The sequence below is a fragment of the Chlorocebus sabaeus genome, chromosome 6 (genome assembly GCF_047675955.1).
Source record: "Chlorocebus sabaeus isolate Y175 chromosome 6, mChlSab1.0.hap1, whole genome shotgun sequence".
NCBI classification, from domain to species: Eukaryota; Metazoa; Chordata; class Mammalia; order Primates; family Cercopithecidae; genus Chlorocebus; species Chlorocebus sabaeus.
This window is the reverse complement of record NC_132909.1, coordinates 12,183,477-12,202,375: the sequence shown is the minus strand read 5'-3', so window position 1 is coordinate 12,202,375 and position 18,899 is coordinate 12,183,477. Positions and strand designations below refer to the sequence as shown.

The 18,899-nt window shown below is 53.4% G+C and overlaps 1 protein-coding gene across 1 annotated transcript; it reads left to right on the top strand.

Moving 5' to 3' along the window:
- The first annotated feature begins 2,303 nt into the window (after positions 1-2,303).
- GIPR (gastric inhibitory polypeptide receptor) lies at positions 2,304-18,172 on the top strand. The gene is made up of 14 exons (XM_073016274.1): positions 2,304-2,383; positions 3,404-3,650; positions 4,674-4,773; positions 5,352-5,459; positions 6,621-6,724; positions 7,863-7,966; positions 8,463-8,607; positions 11,009-11,168; positions 11,383-11,443; positions 11,770-11,839; positions 11,966-12,054; positions 12,145-12,283; positions 17,028-17,069; positions 17,153-18,172. Exons 2-14 carry the CDS (start codon positions 3,579-3,581, stop codon positions 17,357-17,359), a joined length of 1,401 nt encoding a protein of 466 aa, XP_072872375.1. The 5' UTR covers positions 2,304-2,383; positions 3,404-3,578; the 3' UTR covers positions 17,360-18,172.
- Positions 18,173-18,899: the final 727 nt, after the last annotated feature.

Here is an 18,899-nt window from a genome sequence, read left to right as displayed (position 1 = left end):
AAGAAAGAGAGAGAGAGAGAGAGAGAGAGAGAAAGAAAGAAAGAAAGAAAGAAAGAAAGAAAGAAAGAAAGAAAGAAAGAAAGAAAGAAAGAAAGAAAGAAAGAAAGAGAGAAAGAAAGAAAGAAAATCACGTCCTTTGCAGCAACATAGATGCAGCTGGAGGCCATTATCCTAAGCGAATTAACACAGGAACAGAAATCCAAACACCAGATGCTCTTACTTACAAGTGGGAGCTAAGCATTGGGTACACATGGACACAAACATGGGAACAACAGACATGGGGGACTCCCAGGGGGGCAGGGAGGGAGACAAGGGCTGAAAAACTACCTGTTGGGTGACATGCTCACTACCTGAGTGATAGGATCATTTATACCCCAAACCTCAGCATCATGCAATACACCCCTGTAACAAAGCTGCACATGTACCCCCTGAATCTAAAATAAAAGTTAAGGCCGGGTGCGGTGGCTCATACCTGTAATCCTAGCACTTTGGGAGGCCAAGGCGGGAGGATCACTTGAGACCAGGAGTTGAAGAACAGCATGGCCAACATGGTGAAACCTCATCTCTACTAAAAATACAAAAATTAGCCGGGCATGGTGGCGCACACCTGTAGTCCCAGCTACTCTGGAGGCTGAGGCACGAGAATCCCTTGAACCCAAGAGGCAGAGGTTGCAGTGAGCCAAGACGGCGCCACTGCACTTCAGCCTGGGTGACAGAGTGAGACCCTGTCTAAAAAAATAAAGAAATAAAACAAATTAAAATAAATAAATAAATAAATAAAATAAAAGTTGAGGCTGGGTGTAGTGGCACATGCGTATAGTCCCAGCATTTTGGGAGGTCGAGGTGGGAGGATTGCTTGAGGCCAGGAGTTGGAGACCAGTATGGCCAACATGGCGAAACCCCATCTCTACTAAAAATACAAAAATTTTAGCTGGGTGTGGTGGTGCACACCTGTAGTCCCAGCAACCCGGGAGGCTGAGGCAGGAGAATCTCCTGAACCTTGGAGGCGGAGGTTGAAGTGAGCCGAGATGGTGCCACTGCACTCCAGCCTGGGCGACAGAGTGAGACCCTGTCTCAAAAAAAAAAAAAAAAAGTTGAAATTATTTTTTAATAAAATGGTAGGGCGTGGTGTCTCATGCCTGTAGTCCCAGCTGAGGCTGAGGTGAGAGGATCCCTTGAGCCCAGGAAGTGGAGGCTGCAATGAGCTATAATTGTGCCAGTGCACTCCACTCTCATAAATAAATAAATAAATAAATAAATAAAATTTAAAAATGATTGTATGGGCCGGGTGTGGTGGCTGTCACCTGTAATCCCACCACTTTGGAAGGCCAAGACATGTGGATCACCTGAGGTCAGGAGTTTGAGACCAGCCTGGGCAACATGGTGAAACCCCATCTCTACTAAAAACACAAAAATTAGTCGGGTGTGGTGGTGTGTTCCGGGAATCCCAGCTACTCGGGAGGCTGAGGTGGGAGAATTGCTTGAACCCAGGAGGCAGAGGTTGCAGTGAGCTGAGATCGTGCTACTGCACTCCAGCTTGGGCAACAGAGGGAGACTCTGTCTCAAACAAACAAACAAAAATGTATGTCTGCAAGTAACCACACAACCGCATACTGCATATATTTATTTCATGATAATCCTTCCTTGAACCCCTGCTCTGAATGATACTGGGGACCCAGTGGTGACCCAGATGTCCTGGCTCTGCCCTCCCGGGCCACACAGGCTAGCAGGGCAAGAGTGTTTGTGATGAAAGCCAGCGATTGCGTGAATGTGTGTGTGATCGACAGTGTTGTTGGGATTGTGGGACACTATGAGTGTTACTGTGTGTGTGCAGGAGTGCACGGCCCTGGGTGTGTGACTGTGTTTCACTGTCAATGACTGTCAACCTGTGAGTGAGAGACTGTGGCTGTCTGGGTGTGACCGTGGGACTGTATGGGTGTGATTGAATGTGTGACTGTGTGAGTAACAGCTTGTGAGGTTCTATGACTGTGCCTTTCCGTGGCTCAGCCTATGGGATTGTGTGTGACACGGCATGTTTGATTGAGTGACTGAGGCTGTGGGAATGAGTGGCAGTTGGGGGTGGGTACCTGTGGGTGGGACAGCATGAGAGATTGTACACACTTGGTGCAGGGGTCCTCAGGACGATAAGGACAATTCAGTAACTGCCCTCACTCATGACCTTGACTACTGCCCCCTGCTCAGCTCTCTGGCTCTCTGCCCCAGAGCTCCCCACTTCCGTTCCCTGTCCCGCCTTGGCCCCGCCCCCTCCCACCACCCTGGGCTGCCAGTGCCTGTCACCTCTCCCAGAGCCCAGACGAGGCAGTGGAGGCAGCGGTGGCAGGGGGCTGCAGGAGCAAGTGACCAGGAGCAGGACTGGGGACAGGTGAGGGCTCCCCAATCCCAGCCCATTCTCCCTGCCCCCCTTCACCGCTCAAGTCTCTGGCATTCTCCCTCTCTGCTTCTCTGCCCTGCCTTTGTCTCTCTGTCTCTGTGCCCACCACAGTCTCTGCTCATCTCTGTCTCTTGATGTCTCTGTCTGCGTGTCTCCATCTCTGGTTAGCTGCTAGATAACTTCTCTTTCCCCGGCTCTGTCTCCCTCCACGTCCCTGCTTCCTCTTTGTCTCCTAGCCCACATTTGTATCTCTTTCTCTGTTTGTTGTTTTCTGGTCTCTGGCTGGGGGTCTCATTCTGTCCCTCCGTCTCTGCGCCTCTCAGTCTTTATATTTCTGTCTCTTGTGTCTGTGACGTCGTTGTCTGTCTTTCTGGGGCTCAACCTGAGATCCTCTCTGCTTCCCTCTTTCTCTACGTGGGGCCGCGGGGGCGCGGGTGAGTGGCTGTTGGGCGTTAGATGGATGAATTTCCAGGCATTGCACACCTAACCCCGGATCCGTCGCTTCTCTAGTCCCTCAGTATTTGGATGCTGGAAAAGGGTTGTTTCACTTACTCTGGGCTTTATCTACCCCCAGCAGGGAAAGTTTTATAAGGTTGGGTTCCTATCTGTGCTAGAAAACCCTTTGGGCTTGGAGAATGGGGAGCTCGGATGGGCGTTTCAAGTTCTCCACCAGGCTGTGGGAACTCAGATGGGCGTTTCAAGTACCCCACTAGGGGTTACTGAAAACCTTCAAGTTTTTCAGTTCCCCATAGAAAAGGGGGCTAGGCTGACGATTTCTACTCCCTCCCTCCTCTCCAAGGCGGTCCCCCGGTTCCCAGGAGTCTGTAGGTCCAGACTCGCGGTGACACTGACACTTCCGCCCAGCGTAGCTCTAGGGCAACCGCCCGCTCAGCAAACACCCCCCTTCCACCTTTGCTGCCCCAGCAACAGTAGGGGCGGCCGGGGAATCACTTAAGGGGCCCCGCCCACCACCGGAGTCCCACTCACTCCTGTACCTCTCCCTCCCCGCAGATCATCATGCCTGGGAGTTGGGGGAGCGGGTGTGCTGCCTCGGAGTCCGCGTGTGTGAATCCTTGAGACGGGGTGACGCTGGGGTTGGAGTCGGAGGGCAGAGGTGCTGACCCTGTCCTGGGACCTTCCGGGCCTGATCCCCCCTACACGAACCAGACCCTTCGCCGCCCTCACGATGACTACCTCTCCGATCCTGCAGTTGCTGTTGCGGCTCTCACTGTGGGGGCTGCTGCTCCGGAGGGCGGAGGTGAGGACGCGAGGAGCCAGAGGAGCTCCAGGCTTGGAGGGAGGTATGGGGACGGTTTTAGGGCTTCCGTCATCCGGGCGCGGTCGCTCACGCCTGTAATCCCAGCACTTTGGGAAGCCGAGGCGGGTGAATCACCTGAGGTCAGGAGTTCGAGACCAGCCTGGCCAACATGGTGTGGTGTTACCCGGGTGTGGTGGCGGCCGCCTGTAATCCCAGCTACTCGGGAGGCTGAGGCAGGTGAATCACTTGAGCCCGGGAGGCAGAGGTTGCAGTGAACCGAGATCGTGCCACCGCACTCCAACTTGGGTGACAGAATGAGACCCTGTCTCAGGAAAAAAAGAAAAAAGGCTTCCCTTAGCACAAAGAGAGTTTCAAGACTGCTCCGCTTGCCCAGATTCAAGTTGTTGGGTGGTATTTCGTTTGTTTGTTTTCTTTTTTTGAGACGCAGTTTCAGTCTGTCACCGAGGCTGGGATGCAGTGGCGTGATCTCGGCTCACTACAACCTCCGTCTCCCGGGTTCAAGCGATTCTCCCGCCTCAGCCTCTCAAGTAGCTGGGATTACACGGGCACTCCACCATGCCCGGCTAATTTTTGGATTTTTAGTAGAGACGGGGGTTTCACCGTGTTGGCCAGGCTGGTCTCGAACTCCTGGCCTCAAGTGACCCACCCTCCTCGGCCTCCCAAAGTACTGGGATTGCAGGCCTGAGCCACTGCGCCCGGGCCCAGATTCAAGTTTTGATTATTGTTTCCACTCCCTTTTTTTCCCCCAACAAATCCTCCTGATAATTTCCAGCCACCCCCTCCCCAATTTTCTTGAAAGTTTTCAGTCTCCCATAGCAACTCCATTGGGTGGCTTCCAGGCACCCCACCCCAAAACTTGGAACTGGTTTCCAAGCCACCAAAGACTCCCGAGCAAAACGCAACAGCCCCTTGAAGTCTCTCTGGGGGCTTCTGGCCCACATGGAACTAGCAGCCTGGGAGCGGGGGTCGGTCTGGAGGGTCCTCCCTTCTTTCTTTTCCTAGACAGGCTCTGAGGGGCAGACGGCGGGAGAGCTGTACCAGCGCTGGGAACGGTACCGCAGGGAGTGCCAGGAGACCTTGGCAACCGCGGAACCGCCTTCAGGTGTGACCAGGAGGGCTGGGGACGCTGAGAGGTGTGGGCTTGGAGTGGGCTGGGGTGGGCCTCAGGCAGACGGGCAGCCGCGGAACCGCCTTCAGGTGTGACCAGGAGGGCTGAGGCTGAGAGGGGTGGACTTGGGGTGGGCCTCGGGCTGACGGGCGGAGAAGAAATCTCGGGGCGTTGTGGGCTGGAGAGGCCCGGGGGCTGACCTGAGCGTGGTGGGAACTGGGGCAGGACCACAGTTCCTATGGAAGGCCTGAGAAGAAGCGCGAAATGGGTGGAGCCTTGGGCGGGGCCAGACATAAATAAACCTTGAAGGGGGCGGGGTTTGGGATGAAGACTGAAGGGCCCCTCCAGGTGGGACGATCTGGGGAGGGGACTTGTTTGGTGGGAGGAGCCCAGAGTGGGGCAGGGAGGAGGGGCGGAGCTTTGAGGCTGGTGGGAGGAGTTTGTAGCCCAGCCGGGACGGAACGCCCTCCGAGTGGGCGGGGCTAGAGCCGGGCTTGGTGTGGTAGGCGGAGAAGCACTGGCCCACTGCGCAGTAGGTCCACTGGGCATCTGGCCCTCATGCCCTCTCCCAGGCCTCGCCTGTAACGGGTCTTTCGATATGTACGTCTGCTGGAACTATGCTGCACCCAACGCCACTGCCCGTGCGTCCTGCCCCTGGTACCTGCCCTGGCACCACCACGGTGAGGTGTTCCCTCGGCCCAGAGCCCTCCCCAGACACAAACAGCTGCTAACCTTTGCCCCCAGACTCCTACATCCGAGTCCCGCAGCTCACCTGCACCCCTCTCCTGCTCTTCTTTGCCCCCTACTCCTTTCCAGCAGGCTGGGTTTCTCCTGTCTGTCCAACCCTGACTCTCTCACATAATGCAGCTTCTCTGTCTCCATATCTCTTTCTATTTATTTATTTGGAGACGAAGTCTCCCTCTATCGCCCAGGCTGGAGTGCAGTGGGATGAACTCGGCTCACTGCAACTTCCGCCTCCCGGGTTCAAGCGGTTCTCCAGCCTCAGACTCCCGAGAAGCTGGGATTACAGGCGTGCGCCACCACACCCGGCTATTTTTTTTTTTTTTTGGATTTTTAGTAGAGACGGGGTTTCACCATGTTGGCCAGGCTGGTCTCGAACTCCTGACCTCAAGTGTTCTGCCGGCGTTGGCTTCCCAAAGTTCTGGGATTACAGGCGTCAGCCACCACACCCGGGCACCACAGCGTTCTTATTTTGTCTCCTTTTCCTGAGTCTGTCAGTCTCTGGGCATCTTAGCCTAACTAGCTATGTTGCCTCAGACAGTTTATTTATTTAACCTATTTTTTTTCTTTTTTTTTTTTTTTGAGACGGAGTCTCGCTCCGTTGCCCAGGCTGGAGTGCAGTGGTGCGATCTCGGCTCACTGTAACCTCACCTCCTAGGTTCAACCAATCTCCTGCCTCAGCCTCCCAAGTAGCTGGGACTACAGGCGGGTGCTACTACACCTAGCTAATTTTTGTATTTTTAGTAGAGACAGGGTTCCACCATGTTGGCCAGGATGGTCTCGATCTCTTGACCTCCTGATCTGCCCATCGCAGACTCCCAAAGTGCTGGGATTACAGGCGTGAGCCACCGTGCCCGGCCATAACTTTTTGTATCTCAATTTTCCCATATGTAAAACTAGGTTAAGGATATTACCAATTCCATGGGCTTGTATGAATATTAAATTAATACATATAACATGCCATATAAGGGTTTATCATCATCATCATCATCATGGTCACCACTTCGGCTCTCTCCCTCTCTGTTATTGTCTCACAGTTTGTCTTTCTGTATTTATCTCTTTCTCTGTGTGCCTTAATTCCCTCTCTTCTTTCCCCACAGTGGCTGCAGGTTTCGTCCTCCGCCAGTGTGGCAGTGATGGCCAATGGGGACTTTGGAGAGACCACACACAATGTGAGAACCCAGAGAAGAATGAGGCCTTTCTGGTAAGAAGAGGTGAGGGCTTCAGGTTAGGAGTCCAGGGAGAGAAGGAAAGGCAGTAGATTCAGGCAGGGCCTGAAATCCCTTGGACTATTCAGAGCTCTGGGTTGTAAGTGAGGGAAACTCAACTCAGACTTGCTTCAAAGAGCGAGAGAGAAAGATGTATTGGCTTCTGTGATGGAAAACAATAAGATGGCTGGGTGCTGTGGCTCATGCCTGTAATCCCAGCACTTTGGGAGGCCAAGGAGGGTGGATCACTTGAGGTCAGGAGTTTGTGACCAGCCTGGCCAACATGGCAAAACCCCGTGTCTACTAAAAATACAAAAATTAGCCGGGCGTGGTTGTGTGCACCTGTAGTCCCAGCTACTCAGGGGGCTGAGACATGAGAATTGCTTGAACCCAGGAGGCAGAGGTTGCAGTGAGCCAAGATCGTGCCACTGTACTCCAACCTGGGTGACAGAGCAAGACTCCATCTCAAAAAAATAAATAACTAAATAAAAGAATGCTCTAGTTGGGCTGAGCTCAGTGGCTCATGCCTGTAATTCCAACACTTTGAGAAGATGATTGCTTGAGTGCAGGATTTTGAGACCAGCCTGGGTTACATGGTGAAACTCCATCTCTACAAAAAATACAAAACTTTGGCCAGGAGCAGTGGCTCATGCCTGTAATCCCAGCACTTTGGGAGGCCGAGGTGGGCGGATCACGAGATCAAGAGATTGAGACCATTCTGGCCAATATGGTGAAACCCCGTCTCTATTAAAAATACAAAAATTAGCTGGGCATGTTGGTGCGCACTTGTAGTCCCAGCTACTCTGGAGTCTGGGGCGGGAGGATCACTTGAGCCCTGGAGGGCAAGGCTACAAGGAACCATGATCCTGCCAGAGTACTCCAGGGCAACAAAGCAAGACTATATCGCAAAAAAAAAAAAAAAAAAAAAAAAAAAAAATTATCTGGTTGGCTGGTCACATGCCTCGTGCCCTGGAGCTGAAGGGTGGAGTCGGCCCTTCTCAAATAAGGGTAAGCTGTTCCCCAAGAGAACATAGGGTATTTGGGCAGAAACAAAGAGCAGAGGTCCTTCCAGTCTCTCTCTGGGCCTGGCGCTTCGAGCCAAGCCTTGTTCCCTTCCCCTTCTCGCCCCCCCAGGACCAAAGGCTCATCTTGGAGCGGCTGCAGGTCATGTACACCGTCGGCTACTCCCTGTCTCTCGCCACACTGCTGCTAGCCCTGCTCATCTTGAGCTTGTTCAGGTGGGACTTGAACCCTGAGTGGTGGCGGCAGAGATGTGAGCTCGGCTTCAGTTTGTCCAGTAAGATGGGGTGGTCTGGTTCCACCAGCTCCAACCATCCACTGGTGGTTCTATGGGGAGCAGTGGGGGTGGTTAAAGGAGCTCTGTGTGGTGGCTGAGGCCTGTAATCCCAGCTCTTTGGGAGGCCAAGGCAGGAGGATCGCTTGAGTCCAGGAGTTTGAAATCTGGCTGGGCAACATAGTGAAACCTTGTCTCTGTGAAAAATAAAAAATTAGCTAGGCATGCTGGTGGTGCACCTGTGGTCCCAGCTATAGTGGGGCGCTGAGACAGGAGGATTGCCTGAGCTCAGGAGGTTGAGGCTGCAGTGAGCCCTGATTGTGCCACTGCATTCTAGCCTGGGTGACAGAGTGAGACCTTGTTTAAAAAAAATATATAGAGCTCTGTGTGGCTGAGGACAGCTCTCCAGGGGTCCCCAAACTGCCTTCCAAATTCCCTAGGCGACTACATTGCACTAGAAACTATATCCACATCAACCTGTTCACGTCTTTCACACTGCGAGCGGCGGCGATTCTCAGCCGAGACCGTCTACTACCTCGACCTGGCCCCTACCTTGGGGACCAGGCCCCTGTGCTGTGGAACCAGGTGGGCATCCTCCTTCCATTCCTCCAAATGGGAATCTTGCTTCTCTGGTGGGACCAGGAAGTTCTCAGTGCATTTCCTGTCTCCTACACTCTCACAGTTTATCTGAGCTGGGAGGGTCCCTCTCCAAATGTGTCTTGGGGTGGGGGATCAAGACACATTTGGAGAGGGAACCTCCCAACTCGGCCTCATTGAACTCTCCCAGCCTATCACTCCTATATTGGAATTTTCCATTCCTCTCCCTCATTATCTCACCCATCATTGAACTTTTTCACCAATGAGAGAATCCACCTGCTGGAGGTGAGGCATGGCAGGATACAAGAAAGTAACTGGGGACTGGGATGTGGTAGGTGCCAGTTTGTTACTAGGAGAAAGGGTGGGAGAGACTAGAGGCTGGGAGTAGACGTGGTGAGAACTATCTAGTCGAAAGTTGGACCATACAATTGTTAGGAAGCCATAGTGGACGGGCACGGTGGCTCACGCCTGTAATCCCAGCACTTTGGGAGCTGAGGCAGGTGGATCACCTGAGGTCGGGAGTTCGAGACCAACCTGACCAACATGGAGAAACCCTGTCTCTACTAAAAATACAAAATTAGCCAAGGTGGTGGCACATGCCTATAATCACAGCTACTTGGGAGGCTGAGGCAGGAGAATCGCTTGAACCCGGGAGGCAGACGTTGCGGTGAGCCGAGATCGCGCCATTGCACTCCAGCCTGTCTCAAAAAAAAAAAAAAAAAAAAAGCCGTAGCACACACCCTGGCACAGTGGCTCACGTCTGTAATCCCAGCACTTTGGGAGGCCAAGACGGGTGGATCACGAGGTCAGGAGATCGAGACCATCCTGGCTAACACGGTGAAACCCCATCTCTACTAAAAAATACAAAAAACTAGCTGGGCGAGGTGGCGGGCGCCTGTAGTCCCAGCTACTCAGGAGGCTGAGGCAGGAGAATGGTGTAAACCTGGGAGGCGGAGCTTGCAGTGAGCTGAGATCCGGCCACTGCACTCCAGCCTGGGCCACAGAGCGAGACTCCGTCTCAAAAAAAAAAAAAACAAAAACAGCCATAGCATGGCCCAGAAGTGGTTCATGCCTGTAATCCCAGCACTTTGGGAGGCTGAGGTAGGCGGATCGCTTTCTGCCCAGGAGTTCAAGACCAGCCTGGGTAACATAGCAAAACCCCATCTCTACAAAAACATACAAAAATTAGCTGAACATGGTGGCCCGTGCCTGTACTCCCAGCTACTTGGGAGGCTGAGATGGTGGGATCACTTGAGTCCAGGAGGTTGAGGCTGCAGTGCATTGTGCTGCTGTGATAGCGCCAGTGCAATCCAGTGAAAGACTGAGACCCTGTCTCAAAAAAAAAAAAAAAAAAATGAGGGTTCGGACACGGTGGCTCCTGCCTGTAATTCCAGCACTTTGGGAGGATGAGGCAGGCAGGTCACGAGGTCAGGAGTTTGAGACCAGCCTGACCAACATAGTGAAACCCCATCTCTGCTAAAAATACAGAGTGTATTTGTATTTTTGGGTGTGGGGTGCTTGCCTGTAGTCCCAGCTACTCGGGAGGCTGAGGCAGGAGAATCACTTGAACCCGGGAGGCAGAGATTGCAGTGAGCTGAGATTGTGCCATTGCACTCCAGCCTGGGTAACAGAGCAAGGCTCCATCTTAAAAAAAAAAAAAAAAAAAAAAAGAGGAAGCCATAGGGCAGGAGAGTCCATAATGTGGATACTGGCAGGAGAGTTCAGTTCTTAGAAGGAGCTGGGGTGACCAGTGACAGAGGTCACATTTTGGGGATCTAGGGGGAACTGATGGCAATGATGGAAGATACCATTTTTTTTGTTTTTTGTTTGTTTTGTTTTTCTGAGACGGAGTCTCAAAAAAGAAGCGGATTCTTTTTTTTTTTTTTTTTTTGAGACAGAGTCTCCTTCTGTCGCCCAGGCTGGAGCGCAGTGGCACAATCTCAGCTCACCGCAACCTCCACCTCCTGGGTTCAAGCGATTCTACTGCTTCAGCTTCCCAAGTAGCTGGAATTACAGGCGCCCGCCACCACGCCCGGCTAATTTTTGTAGTTTTAGTAAAGACGGGGTTTCACCACGTTGGCCAGGCTGGTCTCCAACTCCTGACTTCAGGTGATCCGCCCACCTCGGCCTCCTAAAGTGCTGGGATTACAAGGCGTGAGCCACCGTGCCCAACCAGATACCAATCGTTAAGGGGTTCAGAGTGGGAGAGTCCATATAGGGAAAGGGAATAGGGTGAGAGAAACCAATCACAGATACCATTCACTGGGGACACAGAGTGGAAGCACCTTTGATGGCAAGAGATGGGGTGGAAGGGCGATCAAGGTTGGGGGAGGTTCAGAGACACCCAGGCAGCGTTGACTACCTCTCTACCGGTCTGGCCACTCCCTAGGCCCTCGCTGCCTGCCGCACGGCCCAGATCGTGACCCAGTACTGCGTGGGTGCCAACTACACATGGCTGCTGGTGGAGGGCGTCTACTTGCACAGTCTCCTGGTGCTCGTGGGAGGCTCCGAGGAGGGCCACTTCCGCTACTACCTGCTCCTCGGCTGGGGTGAGCCCCGATCCCGTCCCCCGCCCAACCCAGCGCTCCTCTCCTCGGCTCCCCCAACTGCCCTGCTGGCTGGCCTCTGGGGGTCTCCTCCCGTCTCTAGGCTTCTGCCTCCCCTACCCCGACAGAGGAATTCCGCGGGTCTTGGGCCTGGCGGGGCCCGTGAGCGCGCTGACAGCTGCGGCGGGGTGGGGGGGCGGGGTCGGGGTCTGCACAGGGGCCCCCGCGCTTTTCGTCATTCCCTGGGTGATCGTCAGGTACCTGTACGAGAACACGCAGTGAGTTGCAGGGTCTGGGGCGGGGCGTGGGAGGTGGGCGGGGCTTTGAGGGACGTGGGCGTGTTGTGATGGAAACGTGGGCAGGGTCGGAAGGCTATTCGGTGCTGGGGGTACGTGGGCGGGATCCAAAGGAATGGGGAGCTAGGAAAGGTTGTGTTCGAGGGCAACCGGCAAGGGGAGGGAGTGGGGCCTGGATCGTAATGGGCGGGACCTTAGAGAATGTGTGTGGTCTCAAGTGCGGTGGGCGGGGCCTAGCGAGCAAATGAACTTGGTGATCGGTGAGTCTAGAGTTTTTCTATCTCTTAGCTCTACTCCGCCTTCCTCAGGTGCTGGGAGCGCAACGAAGTCAAGGCCATTTGGTGGATTATACGGACCCCCATCCTCATGACCATCTTGGTAGGATCGGTCCCGCCTCCACCAGGCCGTCCTCAGGGATTTCCCATTCTGGGAAGTGGGGTGCCACCTCCTCCTCCCCCTCCAGAATGGGATCGCGGCTGGCTCAGCCCTTATCTCTCCCCACAGATTAATTTCCTCATTTTTATCCGCATTCTTGGCATTCTCCTGTCTAAGCTGAGGACACGGCAAATGCGCTGCCGGGATTACCGGCTGAGGTGAGCGCATGCGGTGGGGACCGAGGGGAAGGGGCCGGGTGCGAGATGGGGAACCAGGGCTGCGGGATCACTGCTGCCCTCTCTCCCCAGGCTGGCTCGCTCCACGCTGACGCTGGTGCCCCTGCTGGGTGTCCACGAGGTGGTGTTTGCTCCCGTGACCGAGGAACAGGCCCGGGGAGCCCTGCGCTTTGCCAAGCTCGGCTTTGAGATCTTCCTCAGCTCCTTCCAGGTGCACAGGCAGGGTGCAGGAGCTCCATCCTTCCACCCAGGGCCTCCTTGCCAGAGGGGCATGAGAGCTGCAGTCGTTCTCTGGTGCAGCCACTGAATGGGGTGTGAAGATGAGATTTAGTTCGTTCATTCATTCATTCTTTCGTTGTGTTTTTTTTTTGTTTTTTTGTTTTGTTTTTTTTTTGAGACGGAGTCTCGCTTTGTTGCCCAGGCTGGAGCACAGTGGCGCGATCTCGGTTCCCTGCAGCCTCTGACTCCCGAGTTCAAGCGATTCTCCTCCTCGGCCTCCAGAGTAGCTGGGATTACAGGAATGTGCCACCACAGCTGGCTGATTTTGTATTTTTAGTAGAGACGGGTTTTCACCATGTTGGCCAGGCTGGTCTCCAACTCCTAACATAGGTAATCCACCCGCCTTGGCCTCCCAAAGTGCTGGGATTATAGGCGTGAGCCATGGCGCCCAGCCCATTCATTCATTCAATACAAAATACTGAGATAGGACTGTCCTGGGCTGTGGGGAGCAGCGGGGAGCAGCAGGGACCGGGACAGGAGATTGGCAGCCCCAGCAGTGCTGCCTGCTAGTGAAGAGTGAGGGCTTTGAGGCTGGACACAGCTGGGGCCAAATTCAGGTTCTGTCACTTTCTAGCTGTTTGCCAGCTGTGTGGCCTTCACCTCAGGGTTGAGAGTAGGGAGAGGTAAGTGAAGTGCCAATGTGCAGAATCTAAGGAAAGATTCATTCCAAAATTGAAAGCCCACCCTACACTTGCTTGATTCCCCAACCTGCTTCACCTCATTCAGCCTCAGTTTTCTCATCTCTAAAGTGGGGACAATACCAGCCTCACTGGACAAGACTGTTCATTCATTAAATTCAGCAAAAAATTACTGAGCATGTATATATACTCAACACTTCTCCAGGCTTATCACACGGATATAGCCAAGAACCAAATAGTCCCTATCCTCCGGTGGGAAAGACACACTAAACACACTATAGAAGTAAGTTGGGAGGCCAAGGCAGGCGGATCACCTGAGGTCGGGAGTTCCAGACCAGCCTGACCAATATGGTGAAACCCCGTCTCTACTAAAAAAATACGAAAATTAGCCAGGTGTGGTGGCAGCCGCCTGTAATCCCAGCTACTCAGGAGGCTGAGGTGGGAGAATCGCTTGAACCCAGAGGGTGGAGGTTGCAGAGCGCCGAGATCATGCCACTGCACTCCAACCTGGCCACAGAGGGAGACCATGTCTCAACAAATAAACAAACAAACAAACAAAAAAGAAGTAAAGCATATAGAATGTCAGATGGTGAGATGTGCCTAGAGGGAGAATGAAGCAAGAAAAGAGATGACGAGTGTCCACTGAGGGATGGGGTTACTGTTTTATTTATTTTTATTTTTTTAGAGATGAGGTCTCCCTCTGTTGCCCAGGCTGGAGTGCACGGGTGTGATCCTAGCTCACTGCAGTCTTGGACTCCTGGGCCGAAGTAATCCTCCAGCCTCAACCTCCTAAGTAGCTGGGAGCTCAGGAGCAAGCCATCACACCTGACTAATTTTTTTTTTTTTGAGATAGAGTTTTACTCTTGTTGCCCAGGCTGGAGTGCAATGGCATGATCTTGGCTCACTGCAACCTTCGCCTCCCAGATTCAAGCGATTCTCTTGCCTCAGCCTCCCAAGTAGCTGTGATTACAGGGGTGTGCCACTATGCCCAGCTAATTTTTTTTTTTTTTTTTTTTTTTTTTTTTGAGACAGAATTTCGCTCTGTTGCCCAGGCTGGAGTGCAGTGGTGTGATCTCGGCTCACTGCAAGCTCCACCTCCTGGGTTCAACCAATTCTCTGCCTCAGCCTCCTAAGTAACTGGGATTACAGGCACCTGCCACGACTCTTGGCTAATTTTTATATTTTTAGTAGAGATGGGATTTCACCATCTTGGCCAGGCTGATCTTGAACTCCTGACCTCATGATCCACCCTCCTCAGCCTCCTGAAGTGCTAGAATTACAGGTGTTAGCCACCGTGCCCAGCCAATTTTGTATTTTTGGTAGAGATGGGGTTTCTCCACGTTGGTCAGGCTGGTCTCAAACTCCCGACTTCAGGTGATCCATCTGCCTCAGCCTCCCCAAGTGCTGGGATTACATGCTTGAGCCACTGCACCCAGCTGTTTTCATTTCTTCTTTTTTGATATACCGTCTCACTCTGTCACCCAGGCTGGAGTGCAGTGGTGCGATCTCAGATCACTGCAACCTCTGCCTCCTGGGTTCACGCAATTCAGCCTCCTGAGTAGCTGGGATTATAGGCGTGCATCACCACACTTGGCTAACCTTTGTATTTTTAGTAGAGTTGGGGTTTTACCGTGTTGCCCAGGCTGGTCTCAAACTCCTGCCCTCAATTGACCTCCCACCTCGGTCTCCCAAAATGCTGGAATTACAGGCGTGAGCCACCACGCCTGGCCAAATTTTTGTATTTTTTGTACAGATGGGGTCTTGCTATATTCCTCTGGCTCGTCTTGAGCTCCTGGGTTCAAGTGATCCTCCCACTTCGGCTTCCCAAAATGCTGGGATTACAGGTGTGAGCCACCATGCCTGGCCAGGTTGCTGTTTTCGGTGGGGACAAGGGAAAGCATTTCTGAGGAGACACTGCAACAGAGACCTGAAGAATGTGAGGGGACAAGCCAGGCAGGTATTTGGGGAAAATGTTTCAGGCAGGGAAATACCAAGGACGAGATCCCTGAGGCAGGAGAGTAGCTGGCGACAGGAAGACAGACCAGGGTGCCTGAAGCATGGGAGCCAGTGGAGAGGCTGTGAGGAGATGAGGACGGAGAGGTGAGGGGCCTCGGGGGGCCAGATGAGGACTTCGACTTTTCCTCTGCTTGAAGCAGGGGCCATGGGAGGGCTCTCAGCAGAAGGATTTGGTCTGAGTGAGATTTTTTTTTTTTTTTTTTTTTTGAGACTAGAGTCTCACTCTGTCGCCCAGGCTGGAGTGCAGTGGCGCGACCTAGGCTCACTGCAAGCTCCGCCTCCCGGGTTTACTTACACCATTCTTCTGCCTCAGCTTCCTACCTAAGTAGCTGGGACTACAGGCGCCCGCCATCACGCCCGGCTAATTTTTTTAATTTTAGTAGAGACAGGTTTTCACTGTGTTGGCCAGGATGGTCTTGATCTCCTGACTCGTGATCCGCCCGCCTCGGCCTCCCAAAGTACTGGGATTACAGGTGTGAGACACCATGCCTGGCCGAGACTCCCATTTCTACCAAAAATAAAAAATTAGCGGCTGGGTGCAGTGGCTCATGTCTGTAATCTCAGCACTTTGGGAGGCCGAGGCAGGCGGATCACCTTAGGTCAGGAGTTCAAGACCAGCCTGACCAACATGGAGAAACCCTGTCTCTACTAAAAATACAAAAATTATCCAGGCTAGGTGGGACACGCCTGTAATTTCAGCTACTCAGGAGGCTGAGGCAGGAACATCGCTTGAACACGGGAGGTGGAGGTTGCCCTGAGCTGAGACTGCACCACTGCACTCCAGCCTGGGCAACAAAACAAGACCCTGTATTAAAAAAAAGAAAAACAAAGTTAACTTGGTGTGGTGCGTGCCTGTAGTCTTAGCCGCTCTGGAGGCTGAAGTGAGAGGAATCCCTGTAGCTCAGGGGTTGAGGTTGCAGTAAACCATGATCACTCCACTGCACTCCAGCGACAGAGCCAGAGCCTGTCTCAAAAAACCAAAAACAGGCTGGGCGTGTTGGCTCACGCCTGTAATCCCAGTACTTTGGGAGACTGAGGCGGATGTATTGCCTGAGCTCAGGAGTTCGAGACCAGCCTGGGCAACATGGCAAAAATTCTGTCTCTACTAAAAATACAAAAAATTAGCCAGGTGTGGTGGCACATGCCTGTAATCCCAGGTACTCAGGAGGCTAATTCAGGAGAATCGCTTGAACCAGGGAGGCCGATGTTGCAGTGAGCTGAGATCGCACCACTGCACTCCAGCCTGGGCGACAGAGCAAGACTCTTTCTCCCTGTCTCCAAAAAAAGAAAAACAAAAACAAAAACAGCAACACAATCTCACAACAATAACTTCTCACAACTACCACTATATTACTGCTCCATTTTCCAGATGAAGAAATTGAGCAGTTAAGCAGCTTGCTCAAATGGAAAATAAAGTGGAGAGGTGGTTTTTGAGTCCAGGGAGCCCACCTCCAGGGTCCGCAGTTCTTAACCCCCAGCCAGCAGTGCTCAGCTAACCTTCTGGGGCATACAGTGGAATTGGTGTGGGGGAAGCCAGGAACCAGTGAAAAAAATGACCCTAATAGTTTAGGACAAAGGTGGCGGTAGCTGAGGTGTTTCAGGGCCTGGCAAGAGCTCGAGTTTATTAAGAGAACAGTTACACAGGCTGGGCGTGGTGGCTCATGCCTGTAATCCCAGCACTTTGTAATCCCAGTGAGGTGGGTGGATCACCGGAGGTCAGGAGTTGGCGACCAGCCTGGACAACAGGGTGAAACCCCGTCTCTACCAAAAATACAAAAATTAGCCGGACGTGGTGGAGGGTGCCTGTAATCCCAGCTACTCAGGAGGCTGAAGCAGGAGAATCGCTTGAATCTGGGAGGGGGAGGTTGCAGTTTGCCGAGATCGCGCCACTGCACTCCAGCCTGGGCAACAAGAGCGGAATTCCGACTCTTTAAAAAAAATAAAATAAACGAGGAGGGGGGCGCGGAGGCGGTTACAGTCCTGCCCCCACCAGCGATGTAACCCCCGCGCCTCCTCTGGCAGGGCTTGCTGGTCAGCGTCCTCTACTGCTTCATCAACAAGGAGGTAGGAAGAGCCCCGGCCGCCGCCCTCGCCCTCTGGCGGCAGCGCCGGGTACGGCGCAGCCTCTGAGCGCCATCGTGTCGCAGGTGCAGTCGGAGATCCGCCGTGGCTGGCACCACTGCCGCCTGCGCCGCAGCCTGGGCGAGGAGCAGCGCCAGCTCCCGGAGCGCGCCTTCCGGGCCCTGCCCTCCGGCTCCGACCCCGGCGAGGTCCCCACCGGCCGCGGCTTGTCTTCGAGGACCCTCCCAGGGCCTGGGAATGAGGCCAGACGGGTGTTGGAAAGTTACTGCTAGGGGGCGGGATCCCTGTGTCTGTTCAGTTAGCATGGATTTATTGAGTGCCTACTGCGTGCCAGGCCCAGTATGGAGGACGATGGGGAAATGGTGAAGGAAACAGAAAAAAGGTCCCTCCTGGAGATGACAACTGAGTGGGGAAGACAGACCGTGCACACAAAACATCAAGTTCCACACACGCTACAGAATGGTTATGAAGGGAAGTGAGAAGGGTGCCTAGGGTGGTCTGGGAGGTGTCTCCAAGGAGATGACATTTAAGCCATCCCCGAAAGAGGTGAAGGAGATCGCTTTGGGGAGAGCTGGATAACAGGATTCGAGGCGGAAGCGACAGCATAGGCAAAGGCCCTTGGGCAGGAAGGCGATCCGCCTTGGCTGGAGTAGAATTAAGTCAGAGCCAACAGGTGGGGAGAGAAAGAGAGAAGTGGGCAGGGGCACACAAGTTGGGATTTCATTTCAGGTGCTTTGGAGATTCTTAGGAGTGTCTCTTGGGGGTAATATTTTATTTTTTTAAAAATGAGACAGGATCTCACTGTTACCCAGGTTGGTCTTGAACTCCTGGGCTCAAGTAATCCTCCCACCACAGGTCTCGCAAAGCGCTGGGATTACAGGCATGAGCCACCACGCCCAGCCTTTTTTTTTTTTTTTTTTTTTTGAAAAGGAGTCTCACTCTGTCGCCCAGGCTGGAGTGCAGTGGTGCAATTTTGGCTCACTGCAGCCTCTATCTCCCGAGTTCAAGCCTCCCGAGTATCTGGGATTACAGGCACCTGCCACCATGCCCGGCTAATTTTTGTATTTTCAGTAGAAATGGGGTTTCCCCACGTTGGCCAGGCTGGTCTCGAACTCCCGACCTCAAGTGATCCACCCATCTCTGCCTCCCAAAGCGCTGGGATTACAGGCATGAGCCACCACGTCTGGCCCAAGTGGGCTAATGTTTTAAACAGATCCTTCTTGTCTGCCCTGTAGGAGGACAAATTGACAGGGGCGGGGGTGGAAGCTGGAGCCCAGAAAGGAGGGGACTGCAGGTGGGAAGTGACGGTGGCCGGACCAGGATGGAGGCCACTGAGGGGTATGAAGCAGTCAGATTTGAAGCTGTTTCAGAGGTGGAGGTGAGAGAATTTCATGAAGGATCACAGGAGGACACAGCAGCAGAGAGGACTCCTTGGTTTTGGATGGAGGAGAGACGAAAGATAGGGAGATTGGGTTCGGGGAGGGTGAGAACCAGGCGTGCTCTCTGGAAATGTTAGGCTGGCAGTGTTTGTAGGACACACAGGACAGGACACTGAGTGTAAGGGTCTGGCGCTCTCAGGAGACGGGCGAGCTGGAGATAGTAATGTGACAGACACTGAGTCCTGAGAGGGTGATTTGGTGTGGACCAGAGCACAGGTGAGGCAAGGCAGGCCTCGTGGCTGAAACCTTATATCCAGAGCAGTCAGGGCCGCTGCTGGCTGCGGAGTGAGGACGCATATCCCCACTGTCCTGAGATGGGTGGCCTCTGGGACCTGGGAGAATGAGGGGGCATGCTGACAGTCTCATTATAGCT